Below are 22,956 nucleotides of genomic sequence, written 5' to 3' on the forward strand. Positions count from 1 at the left end.
TGAGATGATGTAGCTTGTGGTGTTTTGAAGTTCCATTGGCTTAGGAAGGTGATTAGATTTCTGGAATTGGGGTCCTGTTGACTTTCTAAGAGGAGGACATCCATGAAGTCTGTACAAGTGTTTGATAAGAAATCCATAAAGTTGTCTTGAGCATTTGCCCAGTTTGCTGGGATGCAGTAGAAGAGTACACAGCATAGTGGACTGAATACTGTCATATGCGATTCTGCATGCTAGGATTTCAATGGTTGGGGATATTTTCGGCAACTGGTTTTACTGTCAAGAAGGCTTTTGTAAATTAAGATGACCCCTCCTCCTTTCTTTCTGGTTCTGTTGGTATGTGTGATTTTAAATCCTGGAGAGCATATGTCGAGGATTGCTGGGTCAACTCTGTGGTGCAGCTATGTTTCTGTTATGAATAGAAATTGTTCATTTTCAATCCAGTCTCTAATGACGTTTGTCTTATTAATTACTGATCTGACATTTATGTAACTTATCGGTATAGGAGCACGTGTCACTTTTGGTTCTGACAAATTGCACATTTTTTAATTGTCTGTGTATTGTGTTTTTTCTGGGTTTCTGTTCATTTTGTGTATTATTCAATTTTGCTATCCTACAATTGGTTGGTATCTTGTTTTCTGGTTTGATTTGTGGTTTGTGATTTGGTTCTGCTATTTGGTGCTATGTGTATCTTCTAGCAGAGGTGAGTACAGGAATTTTATACCATTTGTTTTGGGCAGTAGAATGCAGCCCAGTATATGTAGCTAAGTAATACTGAGACAATTAGCAGTTAAAAATACTACTCATTGCACCATTGAACAAGTACTACCTCCATTTCAGTTACACAAAAAGTATAGCAGAACTGATATCTCATAGATAGAAAAAGCTTAAAGAAGTCAGGCACCAGAGTGTGAAATCTATCCTCCCCCACAGAAAAATATAAAATGCAGATGCAGTATTATATTTCAGTACCTTCAGTGAGATCCTCAATAGCTTTCCTCACTCCTCTGTCAAATGCTCGTGCATCAGCAGGGCTTTGGAAGGTAAGCCCAAACTTCCTGTTATCAACCTTCCAGTGATGAAATGTAGGAGTTGCTTTTGTATAGACCAAATCCTTCTTTAAAAAGCATTCCAATACCACCTAGAACATTAAAATGTAAGGTTATATTTACAAAGGGAGGATTTGAGTTCTGGTACAACAGATGATCGTTTAATTATACACAATACTGGTACAAAGTTTCTGGCTGCCTGGGTGATTTCAAAATTTGGCAACCAACCATCCTTGCCATCACCACAGCTAATTTTTTCCCCTCCTTCCCAGTGGTGCTCAACTTCTCTAAACTGCTGCCAAGCTGCTGCTGCCAACAATTTCCCTCTCTTCCCCTACTCAAATCTGGGATCTACAACACATTGATTACTGAAACATAATTTATATGGGCTGTACAGATATGATTATAAAGAAACTTCAAACTCTGTTAAATACAAATGCTCAATTAATATTTAAGATACTCAAGTATGACAGTCACACACCATTGTTGTTGCAATTGAACTGGTTACCAGTACAGACATGTATTGTTTTTAAGCTTTGTTGCTTGCTTTTTTAACTTGGGTATGGTGAAACACCCGCTTATACGTCAAGTCTAATTTGATTATCGGCTAGAAATACTAGACCTGGATCCAGATTTTTTTTAATTCTTCAGTATTCAGACCCCAAAAAAGGTGGTTTATAAAAGATTTTTTGTTGGTTTATTTGCAGCTAGTAATTGGAATGATCTACTTAAAGAAATTCAAATGCAATCTAACCATGCAGCATTTTGAAAGTTGTTGAAACCTTTTTATTTTTAAAATATTTGAGTTTGAATTAATTAGCGTTATCGGTTGTTTGTTTTTAATGATCTGTACTTGGAACTTGACCAGTCTATTCTTTTGTAAGCCACACTGAACTTTAAAGGTATGCATGGCATACAAATGCCATGTAATGTGTGTATGCCTTGTAGCGCTATAGAAATGATAAGTAGTAGTAGTAATGTAATATACCACATCTGCTCAGCTTCACAAATATCAAATACTATATGATAATAGCTGCCGTTAAAAAACAGAGCTTCAGAGGTGATCTTCCACTTAAGCCATCAGCTTTGGATAAAATGGAAATGGGACATACCTCCTTTTCTGTGGTTTTTGCAACTACTTTTAAAGCAGTTTACATAGTATATACAGGTACTTATCTGTACCTGGGGCAATGAAGGGTTAAGTGACTTGCCCAGAGTCACACGGACCTGCAGTTGGAATCGAACCCAGTTCCCCAGGATCAAGGTTTGCTACACTAACCACTCCTCCACTAAGTAGATGTTTCACCTTATGTCTTCATCAACCATCTTTTAAATATTTTTTTCATTTTCTTTATACACGCCGCAGAAGAATTGAGGGGGATGACTTGAGAAAGCTTTGGACGAAACACGTGTTATTACAATTACCCCCACTATGCAATTCAGATAAGTAATGCTTATCATGATCAAAGAATAGCGTTAGAGCATACGTTAAGTTTACATACAGTATTTCTATGAAAAATGATAAAGAAACAAAAAATATATATATTAAAAAGATTTCAGATTCAAGAAGACATTATATTCCATTATTTCCAAAGCCGATGGCTTAAGTGGAAGGTCACCGCTAAAGATCCGTTTTCTATATTCTCATTATATGTTTATTAGATTTTTTTTTTAACAGCAGCAATTATCATATAGTATTTTGACATTAACTGAATAGCTGTTGTGATAATTTCAACTTCCATTACGTCAGCAGATGAATCCAGGAACCAGTGGGAGGCATACTAGACGGCCAGTCCCTAATCTCTCTAGTATATGTCTATCTCCAGCAGGTGGTGGACGGATCTGTCCCAGCTCCTGGATTCACAGGGCCTTTGGAGTCTCCTGGGCTGTTGGCCAGTTGAGGCTAGGCGTGTGTGTGGTCTCTGACCCCCTTTAGAAGAATACTGCATGGCTGTCCCTGCTTCACCCTGCGAAGATTCTTCTCCCTGTTCCTTGGCTGCTCTGCTGTTAAATTCCTCTGAAAAATACAAAAAACAAACAAACAAACAAAAACAAAAACAAAAACTGGAGTTCAACCAGGCAGTGCTTGATTAAGGACGGGAGTTCCCCTCTGCAAAAGGTGGTGGCAGTTTTCTAGACTGGGGAGTCAGTGACTGTTTGTGGCAGGGAGTTTTTGTCTCCCCTGCGATCCGGTGAGTGAAGTGTTCCCCCCCTCCCTCGTTCATTTCTGGGCACGTTTTGGATGGCGACTGAAACGGTGAAGCACTGTTCCCATTGTGGGAAGCACAGGTCAGCGGCAGGATGTGCTGAACAGGGAGGGGAAGAGTCCAGTACTTTTTCTGGTGCTGTGGTTTCCCTCGCAGGGACTGCGGAGACGGGCACCACCTTGGATTTCGCTGGGGCTCCGCTTTCAGACTCGCGGCTTCTGGCTCATTCCCTCGCTATCTCCAAACGTCGAGACTAGACTGGATTAGACCCCCCCCAAGGCCTCTAAACAGCACCGGGGGCTGTCCCAGCTGATGAAAGGGAAGGATTCTCCCTCGAGTTCATTTTATTACTTCATCAGGCTTTTCTGCTCCTCAGGGGGATTCTGTTGGACCGATGTCTCTCGCCCCTTCTCTGCCTAGGTGCTCCGGGGGTTCGTTTAGGGCCACAGGCATGGAGGATCTGGAGGAGGGGGAATTCATAGCGGAGGAACCTGATGATCCTTCTGTGGTCCGTATTTTTCATAAGGAAGAGCTGACCTCTCTTATTTCTTCTGCCTTAGAAGTTTTGCACATCGAGGAGCCTGAGGCTCAAGTTGCTGCAGCAGTAAATGTGCACATGGTGAGCACGAGGAGGCCTTCTAAAGCCTTTCCGGTTCATGAGGCCATCCAGGAGCTGATCTCGGCGCAGTGGTCGGAGCCGGACGCACCTCTAAGGGTGACCAAGGCTATGGGCCGTCTTTACCCAGTGCAAAGCAGCCAGGCAGAGAAGTTTGAACTTCCCCGCGTTGATTCTTTGGTGACAGCGGTCACCAAGAAAACCACCCTTCCGGTGGAAAGGGAAGTTGCATTAAAGGATATGCAGGATCGCCGTCTGGAAGCCATGCTGAAGCGCGCCTTTGAGGTCTCGGCTCTGGCCCTTAAAGCTTCCATTTGCAGCTCTTATGTGGCTCAAGCTTATATGGACTAGCTTCAACTCACTGCTGATCAGGAACAGGAGACGACTTCTGGTCCTTTGGTGACCGTCTCCAAGATGGAGCCAGCTTTGGCGTACCTAGCGGACACATTGTATGATTTGGTGTGTACTTCAGCAAAGCACATGGCCTTGGCAGTCACTTCTCGGAGACTGCTGTGGCTTCGACATTGGGCTGTAGATATGGCATCGAAGCAATGTATTATCAAATTGCCCTTTTGGGGTAAACTTCTGTTTGGAGAAGATCGTCAAGGACTTGGGAGATTCCGAGTCTCAGCGGCTGCTGGAAGACATGCCCAAATCTTCGCCTCAGGCCGGCTCCAAGAGACCTCGGTTTCGAGAGGCTAGACACTATCGACCGGGTAGACCTTCTTCGTCCTTTCAACATCCTCGATTTTAGCAGCGATCTTCCTTTCGTGGGGATAAAAGAGGTTCTGGGACGGCTTCCCGACAAACATAGTAACATAGTAGATGACGGCAGAAAAAGACCTGCACGGTCAACCCAGTCTGCCCAACAAGATAAACTCACGTGTCATTTTTTGTGTATACCTTACCTTGATTTGTACCTGTCTTTTTCAGGGCACAGACCGTATAAGTCTGCCAAGCACTATCTCCACCTCCCAACCACCAGCCCTGCCTCCCAAGAAAAATGTCAGGAAGTATTTTTTCACGGAGAGAGTGGTGGATGCTTGGAATGCCCTCCCGCGGGAGGTGATGGAGATGAAAACGGTAACGGAATTTAAACATGCATGGGATAAACATAAAGGAATCCTGTTCAGAAGGAAGGGATCCTTAGAAGCTTAGCCGAGATTGGGTGGCGGGGCAGGTGGTTGGGAGGCGGGGCTAGTGCTGGGCAGACTTCTACGGTCTGTGCCCTGAAAATGACAGATACAAATCAAGGTAAGGTATACACAAAAAGTAGTACATATGAGTTTATCTTGTTGGGCAGACTGGATGGACTGTGCAGGTCTTTTTCTGCCGTCATCTACTATGTTACTATGTCCTAGAGGCACTATGGTTTTCAGTGTTCTCTATCTCCCCCTGCTGGTAGGTGGACACAACCCATTCATAATGGATTCATCTGCTGCCGATGACAAGGAATTAACTTAATAGAGAGAGACTTTCGGCCAACAAGGGGGAACTGGATATTTACTCTGTGGGTAAAAACATCAATATGTTGAAATGGGTAGCAGCTCAGGAATCCATTCTCCGAGTTGCATACCTTTCTGGAAAAGAGAATGTAATTACAGGCAAGCTAAGCCAAGTCTTGCAAATATTTTCTAGACCAGCAAGTGGCAAACACCTTTTTCTGTTAGAGAGCTCTAGAGGTGGTTTTATTCACCACCAGATTCCACCTCCTGAAGCAGCAGGTTCGCGAAACAAGTGGCCCTTATTGCGCTTTTGGATAGTGGAATTTGTTCATGTTCTGCAGCACTTGGCGAGTTCCTTTACGCATTGGAACAGTAGCGATTTGAGGAGCTGATATTAGTCAAGCTAAGTACTTGTGGGAGTTTATTTTGATATAAGTCATGAACTATCAGTGGTTTATGTTAGAACTTTAGGGATTTGATGTGGATATTTTAGTTTTTTTTTGTGACAAATAGACTGTGGGGATCTGGCTGTTTTTCTCCCTTTTTTTTTTTTTTAGTTAGCAACTTTTTTTCTGTTTCTGGAGGTTTTTTTTTGTTGTTGTTGTTGTTGCTCTCTTTTTCTTTAGATAGATAAGTTAGCCAATGAAAATATCTGGGAACCCCTTTCGGGGTAGACTGACACGTTTGGTCAGACCATTGCTCTTTGGATTTTGAGGTCTCGTTTGTTTAAATTGTGATATTTTTCATAGCTCCCCACAGTCTGGGTTAGCCATCTTGTTAGCAAACTGAATGTTTCATGCTCTTTTGAGGATAGCATGAACTAAGGACATTGAAGGGTGACATTATAGTTTGCAGGCTCTCTCTCTCTCTCTCTCTGTCTCCTGAGGGCTTTCAACCTAATTTTATACCCGAGACAATGGTACAGGATCACAAGCAGCAGCAACAGGATTTCAACCTGCTTTCCCCAGTTATCAGGCCGGTGCTCTAACTACTAGGCTATTCAGGTGATTACCTCAATTAGTGATTTACTGTTGCACTATTAACTCTTCATATGTCTGACATCAGAAGCACCATCAAGATGATCCATATTGCTTCTTTCTCTCCCCAAGACTACTTATGCACTACTTTAATACTTTTTCACATAAAAGGCTACTGCTATCCCGTTTCAGCCATCTCTATCCCTCTTCAAGGGAGCATATAGCCCTGTATAGTCATATACCATTCTGGAACTCAGTGAACCCTAACTCCATAGTAACATCTAAGACTGCTTCAATCATTAAGTCTTGAAGATCCAGAACCTTGTTGCTTAGATTTAGCACTCTAACTCCTGGTTATTTGAGCTCATTACCTTCCAGCTATTTTTGTTAGCTATATTCTACATAATGCAGATCTTTCCTTATGCCAGAGTCACAAACCATGTAATCTATGAGCTTCCATGGTTAAAATGGATCCTCTGTGTGTCAAAAACCATAATACAATGCTTTCCAAGTGCTCATAGCCAAGTACAAAAAGCAAATCAAATCAGAGGACAACAGCCAAGAAAGCTACCCCTGACTCTAAAATAGCCACCTCTGATTAAGCTGGAAGCTGCTGAAAATAGAAAACCACTGCCTGAGCTACATAACGTCCAAGAATCATATCCTGGACTGCAATGGCTGCAGAATTAAGTTAATTTGGGCATTTCTATTCCACTTCTATCCCCAAAGGGGTTCCAAGTGATTTATAATTATCTTACTAATACATAAATCTCCATCCAAAAGTAATCCCAAACATTCCATAAAATATATCTTAGTAATACAATTTATACCTGACTATCACAAAAGAAATTCAGTAAACAGTTCTTGCTGATACAAGTCTAATTACTTGATAGAACTTGAACATATTGGTTGATTTAAAATAGACTATCTCCACCTGCTGGTAGAGGGACATAACCGACAAGTCTCTGGATTGATTTGTGGGACGCTATGGAAAGCCAAGTTTTAATCTGTATACATACTTTTAAGTAGTTTCTTTCTAGCTGTACTTCTTTCAAAAGTTTATTCCAAAGTTGGGGAGCTACACCCTAGGGGTGACAATTTACAACATTCTACAGAAGGAAATTCCACTGAAAAAGTTTTGTTCAAATCTCAAAAATTGCCGAGGGATGTAAATCCTTACCATTTCTGAAAGATAATTTGATGTTAAACACCATACAGTTCTAAAGACTACATATAATCTACATATAAATGAAATAGAGAGCCAGTGCAATTCTTTTAAAATCTAAGAGGCTCTATCACATCTTTAGCTCTCTTAATTAGCCGTATCATCAAACCATAGTCTACCAAAAAATATTTTACTTAATACCACATTAATCAAGTTACAGTAGTTAATTGAAATCACAGCTTGAACTTTCATATGCAAATCTTTCTCAAAGTAGACAAATAACATCTCAAAAGCCACGACTTACACAGTACCTTTGAAACCTGATATTCCACAGGAAAAAAAATTACTAAAAGACTACACACAGAAGATGACAAAGATAGTCACACCATTCACAACTGATCAACATCAGGAAAGCATTTTTTAAAATCTCCCTTATGGCTACCTATAAGATCTTAGTTTTCTCCAAGTTAATCTTGAGTTGATTATCCGACATCTAACTCTCAACCAATTTAAAACACTTCTTTGACAATGAATAGGAACAAAAAAAAAAAAAACAGTGGAGATGACCAAGGACCAGTGCGGACCCAAAACAGTTCTTAGAAAATCTTTAATTGATAAGGGTTAGCATATATACACATGAAGAGGTACACAATCACTATGGGGACTCAACACGGGCCGTAATTTGGCTAGATTGCCTGCATCAGGAGTCTACCATACATAATTCTGAACAGGAACAAAGTACAAATTAAAACCATATAAATATTACCTATAAGGCTTTTCTATAAAATGACATGTATATAAATGCACATACAAGCATCAACAGTGAGCATGAATTGAATAGATTTAAAAGACCAAGCTGGAGTGATGTTTAAAACCAATAGTGAATCAATAAAAGATATCAATATAAAATCAATATAAGAAAGCAGGTGAGTAACTGTAAAAAATGCAAAACAGATATACCCAAAAGTGCATACATCAAATGCACAGAGTTATGTATATGTACACAAAGCACAGTAAAAAACCTATGTGAGAACGAAAGACGAGGAAAAATGTCAAGGTAAAATGAAGGTTTCTAACTGAGTGAGTGTATATATATATGTATGTGTGTATATATATATATATATATATATATATATATATATATATACACACACTACAAAGGCAGACAACCAATGTGATAAAGGCTGTTTTTCCATTGAGTTAAATAAAAATGACATCGTGGAGATTGATCATCCTTTTGCAAGCATGATTCACACCATTCGTCACGCAATTCAAAACTTGCATATCATCTGCATAACAAAGCGTTCTAATCCAAAAGCATCTAAAACATATCCCAAATGACTCAAGTAAATGAAAATAAAATTGACGATAAAGGGAACACCTGTAGTACCACACATTTCAATTGCCAACTCCTAAAATGAATCCAAGCTTATTTTACAATCCTGATTTTTTAAAAAGCCTTACACCACCAGCTAAGTACATTACCTGCTAACCCTATAACATCTAGATCTTTAGTCAATAAATCATGGTCTAGCAGGTCAAATGCTGCTGAAAAATCCAATTGAACTAAGAAAGCATAGCTACTTTTAGCAACCTTAATTTTTCAATCACATCAATTAAAGCAGTTATACTATGAAAGTCTGATTGTGTTTGATAGAGAATATTATACTTCTCCAGATATTGCACTGTTTTGTCAATACTGCTTCCATTAATGTGACAGAAAACAGATACAACTAGTTTACAATACTTACAAGAACTTCTATCCCCCTTTTCATCTTTTTTTTTTTAAATTTGTATGAAGTCTTTATTGAGTATTGAGAAATCCCTGTACAAAGGATACATGAGGAAGAAACAGTGTACAATCGTACAAGAAAATTTAAACAAGATAGCCGCAGCATAATCCTCATGAAGTTACTTTGCAACAATAAGTACATAAGTACATAAGTACATAAGTAGTGCCATACTGGGAAAGACCAAAGGTCCATCTAGCCCAGCATCCTGTCACCGACAGTGGCCAATCCAGGTCAAGGGCACCTGGCACGCTCCCCAAACGTAAAAACATTCCAGACAAGTTATACCTAAAAATGCGGAATTTTTCCAAGTCCATTTAATAGCGGTCTATGGACTTGTCCTTTAGGAATCTATCTAACCCCTTTTTAAACTCCGTCAAGCTAACCGCCCGTACCACGTTCTCCGGCAACGAATTCCAGAGTCTAATTACACGTTGGGTGAAGAAAAATTTTCTCCGATTCGTTTTAAATTTACCACACTGTAGCTTCAACTCATGCCCTCTAGTCCTAGTATTTTTGGATAGCGTGAACAGTCGCTTCACATCCACCCGATCCATTCCACTCATTATTTTATACACTTCTATCATATCTCCCCTCAGCCGTCTCTTCTCCAAGCTGAAAAGCCCTAGCCTTCTCAGCCTCTCTTCATAGGAAAGTCGTCCCATCCCCACTATCATTTTCGTCGCCCTTCGCTGTACCTTTTCCAATTCTACTATATCTTTTTTGAGATACGGAGACCAGTACTGAACACAATACTCCAGGTGCGGTCGCACCATGGAGCGATACAACGGCATTATAACATCCGCACACCTGGACTCCATACCCTTCCTAATAACACCCAATACAATAACAACATGAATTTCAACTCTGCCAACAGCACAGTGACTCCAAATTTTTGAATTTTTAGTAAAGTAGCCTCCCCCCCCCTCAACACCCACCTATCCCAACCAACTAGACCAAGTTGCCTCCCCTACCTCTCCCCCCTAACATTCACAGTGTTTCAGAAAGGGCTCCCATATTGCCTCCCACTTCGCCTCCGTATGACTACTACTACTACTACTTGACATTTCTAAAGCGCTACTAGGGTTACGCAGCGCTGTACAATTTAACATAGAAGGACAGTCCCTGCTCAAAGGAGCTTACAATCTAAAGGACAAATGTACAGTCAGTCAAATAGGGGCAAGTCTAGATTTCCTGAAAGGTATAAAGGTTAGGTGCCGAAAGCAACATTGAAGAGGTGGGCTTTGAGCAAGGATTTGAAGATGGGTAGGGAGGGGGCTTGGCGTAAGGGCTCAGGAAGTTGATTCCAAGCATAGGGTGAGGCGAGACAGAATGAGCGGAGCCTGGAGTTGGCGGTGGTGGAGAAGGGTACTGAGAAGAGGAATTTGTCCTGTGAGCGGAGGTTACGGGCGGGAACGTAAGGGGAAATGAGGGTAGAGAGGTAATGAGGGGCTGCAGACTGAGTGCATTTGTAGGTAAGAAGGAGAAGCTTGAACTGTATGCGGTATCTGATTGGAAGCCAGTGAAGTGACCTGAGAAGAGGGGTGATATGAGTATATCGGTTCAGGCGGAATATAAGACGTGCAGCAGAGTTCTGAACAGATTGAAGGGGGGATAGATGGCTAAGTGGGAGGCCAGTAAGGAGTAGGTTGCAGTAGTCAAGGCGAGAGGTAATGAGAGCGTGGACGAGAGTACGGGTGGTGTGCTCAGAAAGGAAAGGGCGAATTTTGCTGATGTTAAAGAGAAAGAAGCGACAGGACTTGGCTATCTGCTGGATATGCGCAGAGAAGGAGAGGGAGGAGTCGAAGATGACTCCGAGGTTGCGGGCAGATGAAACGGGGAGGATGAGGGTGCCATCAACTGAGATAGAGAGTAGAGGAAGAGGTGAAGTGGGTTTTGGTGGAAAGACGATAAGCTCGGTCTTGGACATGTTCAGTTTCAGGTGGCGGTTGGACATCCATGCAGCAATGTCGGATAAGCAGGCCGATACCTTGGCCTGGGTCTCCGCGGTGATGTCTGGTGTGGAGAGATATAGCTGGGTGTCATCAACATAAAGATGATATTGGAAACCATGAGATGAGATCAGCGAGCCCAGGGAAGAGGTGTAGATTGAAAAAAGAAGGGGTCCAAGGACAGATCCCTGGGGAACTCCAACAGAGAGTGGGATGGGGGTGGAGGAAAATCCATGAGAGTGTACTCTGAAGGTGCGGTAGGAGAGATAGGAGGAGAACCAGGAGAGGACAGAACCCTGGAACCCAAATGAGGACAGTGTGGCAAGACCTCGCACAGCCCGAAGTCTCTCCATTTCACATATGAACCATAATTTATTTAACTATCTCGTCAAAGGAGGGACATTTGTAGATTTCCAGCAATCACAACTCTCGTCGCCACCATTGCTTGTCTGGTCAGCAAAGCCTGAGACTTAGTAACACCTGGTGGATTTTTTTGCGAATATAAAAAACTCGGGGGACCATTTAACAAGCCTTTGAATCCAATGCTGCAGTCTATATTGTATTGCTTTCCAATAGGCCCAAATTTTAAAGAAAGCCCACCAGATATGACCCATTGTACCACTCTCACCACAGCCACGCCAGCACATTGGTGAAACTCCAGGAAACATATGGTGTAACCTAGCCTGAGTCAAATACCACCGGTAAAGCACTTTAACTACATTCTCCTGAAAAGGAACTGAAATAGAAATCTTGGACCAATTATTCTCAAAGAAGGACCAATCACCCTCGTCAATAATCACCCCCGGTTCCTGCTACCACCGCACCCTATGAACATGGTTAGGACCCAACTGTCCACGTATAAAAGGAGTACAGACATGTAATAAGACCCCTGGTAGTTTTGGAGTCTTCACAGAGGTCCTCAATAAACGTATTCTCACGCACTACGGTGGCCTGGATCTCCTTTGAGCTAAGAAAATGTCTCAACTGACAATAAGCAAACAACTCATTGGGTAAAATAGGGTATTGTTCTTTCAGAGAATCAAAAGAAAGCAGACAGCCGTCGTCAAATAACTGAACCCAGGATACCAGACCCAAAGATCACCACCGATAGAAGGGCCCTGGGGAAACACCAGGAGGAAAGAGTTGGCTGTTTGCTATCAGCGACAATTTAGATAACACCTCGTCCGGCCTAGCAAACAGCACATCCCAATAAAAGAATGTAGACAAGATCGATGGACACAGGTCTTTACGCAAAGACCTATGTTTAAGGGGAAGCCACATCATGGCACGCGAAGCGGACAAGAGACTACCTCGGCCTGTTCCAATTTCACCCATAACTTATGAGGATGATCCTGATACCACTCAAAAGCCGCTCGCGCTTGGGCCGCCTTGTAATACCACAAAACATTTGGGACACCCAGACCCCCCCTCCTCCTATCCTTATACAATAAAGCCCTAGGCAATCGAGGGCGCTTATTAGCCCAAACAAAGCGAACCAATTTGTCCTGCACAACCGCCAGGAAGCCCCTGGAAACCCTAATAGGAAGAACTTGGAAAAGGTATGTCAAGCATGGTAATACATTAATCTTCAATACTGCAATTCTACCCAACCAAGACAGGTCTGTAATATCCCACCTCTCTAAGTCTCTATAGATAGCCTTCAAGAGAGGCGGGTAATTGGCCAAGAACAGCTCTGAGAAATTAGAAGCAATAGTGACCCCCAGGTAAGCTATACCTCCTGTTACCCATTTAAAAGAAAAAGATTGCTGGAGTGACTCCAAAACCGGATGAGAGATTCCAATCGCAAGAGCCTCTGAATTACATTTAATTTGAAACTGCTGAATATAACGACAAGCCTTTCATCAGGTTTGGTAATGAGATTAATGGTTTTGTCAAAGAGAGAAACACATCGTCAGCAAAAAGCGCCAACTTGTATTCCCTATTACCAACCTGAATACCTGATATATTAGGGTCCGACCTAATGTACATTGCAAGGGGCTGCATAACCAATGCGAATAGCAGTGGCGAAAGAGGGCATCTCTGCCTAGTCCCACGAGACAAGGAGAACATCACCCGAACACAGGCCCTAGATGACGTATACAGAGCCCGAATCCATCTACAAAAGCCCGAACCAATTCCACAACGATCCAACACTTGGAACATAAAAGGCCAATGGACTCTTGTCGAAGACCTTTTCAGCGTCCAGTCCTAATAAACAAACGGGAAGGTTCAGTTTCTTAGAGACGTGAAGCAAATTAACCATTCGGGGAATATTGTCCATGGCCTGTCTATAGGGAATAAAACCCGTCTGGTCTGGATGCATTAAATCAGGCATAACTTTTGCAAGATGGTTGGCCAGGACCTTTGCTAAAATTTTTATATCAGAATTTAATATAGAAATGGGGCGATAAGAGGCACATTCAGTCGTATCCTTGCCAGGCTTAGGAATAACCACTATCCAGGCTTCCATCATAGAAGAAGGAAATTCATCTCCCACTAAGATCTCGTTTATAATCTCTGTCAAGATGGGAGTCAATTCCCCCTGGAATGCCTTATAAAAATCATTGGGTAACCCATCCAGACCAGGTGATTTCCCAGTTGAAAGAGCCTTAATCACCTTAGCAACCTCCTCGAGTGAGACCTGCCCGTCTAATGCTTCCCGCTGAGCTGCTGTAAGTGTAAGGAAAGAGCATGCCAACAAGAATTTATGTCTAGCTTCAGGATTAGTATCCGGAGTGTAAAGCGATTGATAAAACGAGTGGAACTTCTCCCGTATTTGTTTTGAGTTGGTCACCGTCTTACATGCCTTGTCTCACACTTTAAGAATAGTCCTGCCGACCCCTGACTGTCTCAATTTAACCGCCAGGGCCCTACTAAAGACAAAACGTGAGTGCCTCTGCTGGTCGTTGAAGAACTTTAACTGGTCAGAATATATCTGGTCCAACTTCAGGCATAACGCCTGAATTTCCCTCAGTTGTTACAGAGTGAGAAGATTTGTGTCTTTCTGATAAAAGATTCAACTGCGTTAAACACTTAGCAACCTCCGCCCTTTGTTGTCTAGCCCTAAAGCTGGTCTTTTGGAGGAAATAACCCCTAGAGACTGCCTTAAGCGCGTCCCAGACAACTCCCAGAGAGGGTCCCGAGTCCACATTAAGCTCCAAATAATCTTGTAGAATCTTTCTATAGCCAGCTAGAATTTCCTCCTCCTTTAGCAGAGTAGTATTCAATGACCATCTCCTCTCCTTCTCCTCCCCACAGAGCGAAGGAAGACTAACCCAGACCGGTGCATGATCCGACAAGATAGCTGTTCCAATATCTCATGTCCATCCGGAATGAGTCAATGATACATCTACAAAAATATAGTCAATACGGGAATAAGTATCATGAGAATGGGAATAAAATGAATAATCCCGGACCCCCGAGTGGGAAACATGCCATACATCTGATATTCCTAAATCTCTAGCAAACCTGTTCAAAGCTTGGGAAATCATGACCGACACTACTACTACTACTACTACTACTATAGCACCAGAAGGGAAGCCCAACCTATCCAGCGCCGGGTGTTGCGTGGTGATAAAGCCCCCCCCCCCCTAATAAATTTCCCCGGAGGGCAGGACGTAAACTGTCCCACCAGTTTACTTCCTCTCTGCGCTTCATTAGGAGCGTAGATCGAAGCCAATGTTACAGCCAGGTCTCCCAGTAGTACGCTCAAAAGCAAATATCTCCCCTCTCTGTCTCACTTCGTTTTCACCACCTGAAACTGTAGTGAGGAATGAAGCAAAATGGCCAACCCCTTTTCTTAGATCCATCTAACGCATATGCACAGAAAACAAAGGGATATTGAGGATGGGATAAAACCTTTTCATGGTCCCTTCTAAAGTGTGTTTCCTGGAGAAATACCACCTGTGATTGAAAATGGGTTAGTTCTTTAAACAACCTTTGGCATTTTTGTGGAAACTTCAGGCCTTTCACAATGTAAGACAAAAATTTTAGGTCCTTGGTCATATCAAACAACTAACAGGCAAGCGTACATCACATACTTCCAAACCTGGGAGTCCCCTATAGCCACTTTTACTACCAACCCCCCCCCCCCAGCAGATCGCAGAACACCCCCCCCTCCATGACCCCACCCTCCTCCCCCCCTAATCAACCCTCTCCCCAACTCATACCCCCACCAGACAGCACTGTTAGGTCCTGAATAGGAAACACAGAAAGAACACCCCGGAAGCCAAACAGACCCCCTCACGTCTCTCACACCCCACAGCCACCCCCCCCCCCCACTCATGCTTAATTCACCAGCACGTGTACCATCTGTCCTCACTCCAGAACCCATGCATCACCCCTCTTCCCACTAAGGCAAATGACCCATAAAAATATAGATATTGTTGCACAACAACCATGTCACCTTAATAGCTAACACAAACAGGTAGAGAAACTAAAGAAACTAAAGTCTGGTCCTGCTGCTTCTTGGCCTTCTGGGGAACTCTCTTCCACTTCTTCAACTGTGCCCTTGTCGAAGGAGCCAAGTCACTTGGTGGTATGGCCGCTGTGGTCAGACCTGCCTCATGCAAAAACTTCCAAGTCTCCGCGAGCCTGTGGAACCTGACCTGCTTACCACTGATCACAAAACACAGAGTGAAAGGGAAAGTCCATCTGTACGAAATTTGTTTAGCGGGATCTCTAGAACTGGCTTCATTGCACGCCGCTGCGCCAAGGTGAATAGTGACAGGTCTTGAAAAACCGTCACCTTCGCTTCATTGTAATCCAAGGGTGGTAATTGGCGCGCTCTCAACCATAACTTCTCCTTAAACGAATAGGAAGAGAATCGCACTATAATATCTGTAGGTCTGTTGTCCCTTGTTTTCCCAAGTGATCTGTGTGCACGGTCCATCTCTACTGCCTCTGGTGCCAAGGTTTCTCCCAAGATTTTCAGGCATAGTGTGCACACGACTTCTGGGACATCCTCCAGGTTACCATTTTCTGGAACACCGTGGAACAGGAGATTATGTCTCTGACCGCAATTCTCCAAATCGTAGATTTTGTATTGCAGCTCCTCCGCCTGTTCTGACAACTGCAAGAAATGGGAATCCACGGCAGCAACTCTCTCGGCCTGCTCATCTGCACGCTCCTCCAGAACCTCAACCTGGCCTCCTAGCTCACGTTGATCAATACTAATCGCGCCCATATGTTCTAAGATCTCAAGACGCCTTAATGTCCGTTCTGATCTCCTCCAAACATTTTGCCAAATCCTTTCGGGAAACCTTTTTTAGGGGTCGGGCGTCTTAAATCCACCTGAGAAGAGGCCGAATCTGATCCAGATGAGCGGCCCAGTGCAGGAGACACGTGTCGTGAAAGGCCCTTCGCTAACTGCCTCGTCAAGCAGAGCTCGCCCTCCCTGAGCTGCGATGCTGAATTTTTGCTCATTTCAATCACGGACTCACCGTGAGCCCCACTGGTCAGTCAGAGAGGAACACAGGAACGGGTGGCGGCAGATGTTGCAAGTTAAGTGCAGGAGCTAAGAACTCAGGCGTCCATTCAACTTCGTGACGTCACTTTCTTCCCCATCTTTTTTTTTTTACACTACATAATAGTGTGTCTCATGGATCAGTACTGGAGCTGATTCTATTAAACATATACTGTATGAGTGACACTGCTGAAGGATTAGAAGGAAAATTTTGCTTTTTTGCAGATGATACCAATTTACACCAGAGTGGATACCCATGAGAAGCAATCTACAAAAACTAGAATGTTCTAAAGTTTGGCAGTTAAAATTTAATGTTAACTGCAAAGTGATGCACTTGGGGTGTAGAAATCTGAAGGAGCTGTATGTGGTAGGGGGCAAGAGGCTAATTTGCATGGATCAGGAGAGGGCACTTGGGGTAAAAGCATTTGAGGATCTCAAGGTGGCAAAACAATGTGCCAAGGCACCGAGTATTGTGTTAAGGTTTGAAGGCTGTATCTAGCTAAGGACATCAAAAGACTTGGAGCAGTTTAGAGGAGGGCAACAAAAATGGTATAGAGTTTGCACCACAAGATGAATGACAAGAGACTTGAAGACCTGGATAAGTATACCCTAGAGGAAAGAAGGGATAGGGGAAAAAGGATACAAATGTTTGTATATTAATATCTAGCAAGTATTTAAACAAATTTCTTTTCAGAGACAGGAAAGCAGAAGAAGGATATGAAATGAAGTTGCAGGGTGGCAGGCTTGGGAGTAACATCAGGAAATACTTTTCCCACAGAGACGGTGATAGATGTTTGGAAACTCTTCTGGTGGAGACTGTGGGGACAAAAACAATAATGGAATTCAAAAATATGTGGGATAAACACAGAGGATCGCTACACAGAAAGGGGCTAGAACAAAAGCAATACTTAAATGACTTTCACACTTTATATGGGCTTACAGGTGTGAAAGCACAACTCCGGCCACCTTGCTGGCACTGACTAGATGGACCAAGAAGGTAAAATTATGTCTTACCTGATAATTTTCTTTCCTTTAACGCAGCAGATTAATCAAGGAACTAGTGGTTAAGTCCGCCTACCACAAGGTGGAGAGAGAAACAAGCTAAAAGCATGGATGCTGGATGGCCAGCTCCTTCCTCAGTTAGTATGTCATTCGTAAGCATTTGCCAAGGCTAAAAATATGAAACCAATAACAACCAGAAACCATCCTCACTATGAAAAACAGAGAACCAAATAAGAACTTCGAAATAACTGCAACTTGATCCAGAAATCGGCATCCTTTCCGTGTTCCCATATCTGTCTGAACTCTGCAAAAGAGAACCCGTAAGGAAAAAATAGCCACACTGCGCGGAAAATGAAAAACCCGTCGGCTGAACTAGGGAGGGATCCTGTATTCATCTGCTGCGTTAAAAGAAAAAAATTATTAGGTAAGACATAATTTTACCTTCCTTGTCACTTGCAGCAGATGAATCCAGGAACTAGTGGGATGTACCGAAGCATTCCTTAAGTAGGGTGGGAAGTTGACGCTCCCCGCGCCAACACTCCCGCCCCAAAACTCGCATCCTCCCGAGCAGACACTTCTAGCCTATAATGCTTCGCAAAAGTATGGGACGCCCAAGTAGCCGCCCGACAAATCTCTTCCAGAGATAAGGCTGGCACCTCCGCCCAAGAAGCCACCTGTGCCCGAGTAGAATGCGCCTTCAGGGTCACTGGAGACACCCGCCCTTGTAGCAGATACGCCGCTCCAATGGCTTCCCTAATCCAGCGAGCAATGGAAGCCTTAGAAGCCGCCTCACCTCTTTTCGATCCCGACAAGAGCACAAAGAAATGATCCAAGCATCGAAACTCGTTAAGAGATCTGCAAGTACCGAAACAAGGCTCTCCGCACGCCCAGGAAACGTAGTGAGGCAAACTCCCCTGGATAATCCTCTCTTCGAAAAGACGGAAGATAAACCACCGGATTGACATGGAAAGTCGAAACCACTTTAGGTAGAAACGACGGCACCGTCCGGATCGACATCCCTGCTTCAGAAAACTGCAAAAAAGGATCTCTGGAAGACAAAGCCTGAATTTCAGAAATCCTCCTAGCCGAAGCAATGGCCACCAAAAACACTGTCTTAAGTGTTAGATCCTTCTCAGAAACCTTATTCAACGGCTCAAACGGTGGGCCTGGAGGGCTCGCAGTACCGCATTCAAATGCCACGCCGGGCACAGCTGTCGCAGAGGAGGCCGAAGCTGAAGCGGAACGGACCACATCAGAGTGAGCTGCTAAAGAGGAACCGTTCAGTTTGCCCCTAAAACAAGCTAGCGTGGCCACCTGCACTCGAAGAATCACTTGGACCGCTAAATAACTGAGTAAAAGGGGCTATCAGGAAGACAAAGCTGTAGCGGAGAAATTAAATGAATTCTTTGCTTCGGTCTTCACTGACGAAGATTTGGGTGGTATTCAAAGCTGACGAGTCAGAGAAACTTAATGAATTCTCTGTAAACCTGGAGGATGTAATGGGGCAGTTCTACAAACTGAAGAGTAGCAAATCTCCTGGACCGGATGGTATTTATCCCAGAGTACTGATAGAACTGAAAAATGAGCTTGCGGAGCTATTGTTAGAAATATGTAATTTATCCTTAAAATCAAGCGTGGTACCAGAAGATTGGCGAGTGGTCAATGCAACGCCGATTTTTTAAAAAGGTTCCAGAGGAGATCCGGGAAATTATAGACCGGCGAGTCTGATTTCGGTGCTGGGCAAAATAGTAGAGACTATTATTAAGAACAAAATTACAGAGTATATTCAAAAGCATGGATTAATGAGACAAAGTCAACATGGATTTAGTGAAGGGAATCCTGCCTCACCAATCTATTACATTTCTTTGAAGGGGTGAACAAACATGTGGATAAAGGGGAGCCGGTTCATATTGTGTATCTGGATTTTCAGAAGGTGTTTGACAAAGTACCTCACGAAAGACTCCAGAGAAAATTGGAGAGTCATGGGATAGGAGGTAGTGTTCTATTGTGGATTAAAAACTGGTTAAAAGATAGAAAACGGAGAGTAGGGTTAAATGGTCAGTATTCTCAATGGAGAAAGGTAGTTAGTGGGGTTCCCCCAGGGCTCTGTGCTGGGGCCGCTGCTTTTTAACATATTTATAAATGACCTAGAGATGGGAGTAACTAGTGAGGTAATTAAATTTGCTGATGACACAAAGTTATTCAAAGTCATTGAATCACGGGAGGATTGTGAAAAATTACAAGCTGACCCTACGAGACTGGGCGTCTAAATGGCAGATGACGTTTAATGTGAGCAAGTGCAAAGTAATGCATGTGGGAAAGAGGAACCTAAATTATAGCTATGTCATGCAAGGTTCCACGTTAAGAGTCACGGACCAAGAAAGGGATCTAGGTGTCATCGTTGATGATACGTTGAAACCTTCTGCTACATGCTGCTGCAGCTAAGAAAGCAAATAGAATGTTAGGTATTATTAGGGAAGGAATGGAAAACAAAAATGAGGATGTTATAATGCACCTCGAATATTGTGTTCAATTCTGGTTGCCGCATCTCAAATAAGATATAGTGGAATTAGAAAAGGTGCAGAGAAGGGCGACGAAAATGATAAAGGGAATGGGAGGACTTCCCTATGAGGAAAGGCTAAAGCGGCTAGGGCTCTTCAGCTTGGAGAAAAGGCAGCTGAGGGAAGATATGATAGAGGTCTATAAAATAATGAGTGGAGTTGAATGGGTAGATGTGAAGCGTCTGTTCATTTTTTCCAAAAATACTAGGACTAGGGGGCACGCAATGAAGCTACAATGTAGTAAATTTAAAATTAATCAGAGAAAATTTTTCTTCACTCAACGTGTAATTAAACTCTGGAATTTGTTGCCAGAGAATGTGGTAAAGGCGGTTAGCTTAGCGGAGTTTAAAAAAGGTTTGGGTGACTTCCTAAAGGAAAAGTCCATAGACCATTATTAAATGGACTTGGGGAAAATCCACTATTTCTGAGATAAGCAGTATAAAATGTTTTGTACATTTTTGGGATCTTGCTGGGTATTTGTGACCTGGATTGGCCACTGTTGGAAACAGGATGCTGGGCTCGATGGACCTTTGGTCTTTCCCAGTATGGCAATACTTATGTACTTATATGCCAATCCCTTTTTGAAGACCATCCTGAAGGAACTCCAGAATAACTGGAATGTCCGCCTGAAAAGGCACGCAAAGCACACCATGCCGAGAAAGCTTTCCACACTCACGCGTACGCTGCTGAAGTAGACTGCTTCTGTGCCCCAAAAGAGTGGCAATGACTGGTCCTGAAAATCCCTTCTTCCTCAGCTGCCACCTCTCAATAGCCAGGCCATAAGACCAAAGCGGGAGGAATTTTCCATCTGAACTGGCCCTTGATGCAACAGATTGGGAGTCACTGGAAGTCGCAATGGTGGCTCTGAGAGAGCTCGAATGAGATCCGCATACCATGGCCATTGGGGCCAACCTAGGGCCACTAGAATGACCAGCTCCCGATGCTGCCCTGTGTGGCAAAGAACTCTCCCTATCAGGGGCCACGGAGGAAAAACATACAGTAGCTGTTGTTCCGGCCATGGCTGGAGAACAGCGTTCAATCCTGCGGATCCTGGCTGCCGTTTGCGGCTGAAGAACTGGGGAACTTTGGCATTGCAGGCCGTGGCCATGAGATCCATTACTGGTCTTCCCAACGTTGACAGATCAGCTGAAAAGTTGAGTCCGACAGCGTCCATTCCACTGCGTCCAAAAGAGTCTGGCTGAGAAAATCCGCTTGAACATTGTTTTGACCCACAATGTGCGCTGCCGACAGACTCTGAACATGCGCTTCTGCCCATACTAGAAGACGAGATGCTTCCACTGCCAAGGGAAGACTGCGAGTGCCCCCCTGCCGATTGATGTAGGCCACTGTTGTGGTGTTGTCCGAGAATACACGAACCGCCTGCCCCCTGCAGAAGGTCCTGAAAACTCCGCAACACATTCACGACTGCTCGCAACTCCAGACGATTTATCGGCCAAGTTTGTTCGAGAGGAGTCCACGTCACGATCCCTGGGCTACTCGATGAAGACAATGGGCTCCCCAGCCCGCAAGGCTGGCATCTGTCATGACTACCACCCAACTGGGAGACGCCAGAGAAACGCTGACCGGAGCCACCACATAAAACTGTCCCTGGCCCGGCTCGACCAAGGAAGGCATCGTTGATAATCCAACGACGTTGGTGACCATCTGCTCAAAAGGAAATTCTGAAGAGGCCGCATGTGAGCCCTTGACCATGGAATGACCTCCAAGGTCGCCATCATGGAACCGAGGAACTGAACATTGTCCCACACTCGGGGAGCGCGACGACTCAATAATATCTGTACCTGAGAAAGTAATTTGATCCTTCGCCCCTCTGGGAGAAACACATTCCCCACTTCGTATCGAATTGCACTCCAAGATACTCCAGACTGAGTAGGAACCAGATGACTCTTGTCCATATTGCCCACCCAACCTAAGGATTGCAACACCGCAATCACTTGGTCGGTGACCACTCGACTCTCCTCTGCTGTCGTCGCCCGAATCAGCCAGTCGTCAAGATATGGATGCACTCGAATTCCCTCCTTCCGCAGGAACGCCGCCGCCACCACCACCACGACCTTGGAAAAAGTGTGTGGGGCAGTGGCCATTCTGCAAGGAAGGGCCCGAAACTGGAAGTGCTGACCCAGCACCGCAAATCTGAGAAATCTCTAATGGGGCTGCCAAATGGGAATGTGCAGGTAAGCTTCCCTCAAATCGAGAGCCGTCAAAAATCTGCCTGGTTGAACAGCAGCAATAACTGCCCTAAATGTCTCCATGCGAAAGTGACAAACCCGCAAAAACTGTTTTACTTTTCTGAGATCAAGAATAGGCCGAAAAGCCCCTCCCTTCTTTGGAACCAGAAAGAAGATGGAATACCGACCTGTGCGCCTTTCGAGAGGAGGAACAGGCACGATAGCCCCTATCCTTAGCAGGTCTTGCAAACACTGCAGAACCTCTTGGCCCGCGATACACAGCGGGACTCCAGAAAAAAGTCTGTGACGGGAGAAAAAAATTCTAGCTTGTAACCTTCTCGCACCACTCTGGAAGAAACAGAGAAAGCCGACCACCGATCTGCTCTCCTACCGAGTGCACCTGCGCCCCATCATTGGGAGGCCCGAGGAGCCCCCTGACGAGAGGGGGGTCCAGCCGGACACTTCTCGTTGTGAAAGGAAGAACGCTGCCCAAAACGAGGATGCTGAAAGGCTGTGTTGGACCGACCTGGGCGATACCGGCG

At 44.0% G+C, this 22,956-nt stretch overlaps 1 protein-coding gene across 1 annotated transcript in view; it reads right to left on the minus strand.

Annotated features, from left to right (window-relative positions):
• The window catches only part of SPRED2 (sprouty related EVH1 domain containing 2), a 291,471-nt gene that overhangs the window by 120,277 nt on the left and 148,238 nt on the right, over positions 1-22,956 (minus strand). Inside the window, exon 3 of the mRNA XM_030196364.1 lies at positions 970-1,138. Coding sequence (XP_030052224.1) covers positions 970-1,138 — 169 coding nt within the window. The remainder of the gene's footprint in view (positions 1-969; positions 1,139-22,956) is intronic.

Source organism: Microcaecilia unicolor, chromosome 3 (genome assembly GCF_901765095.1).
Source record: "Microcaecilia unicolor chromosome 3, aMicUni1.1, whole genome shotgun sequence".
In the NCBI taxonomy this organism is placed as follows: Eukaryota; Metazoa; Chordata; class Amphibia; order Gymnophiona; family Siphonopidae; genus Microcaecilia; species Microcaecilia unicolor.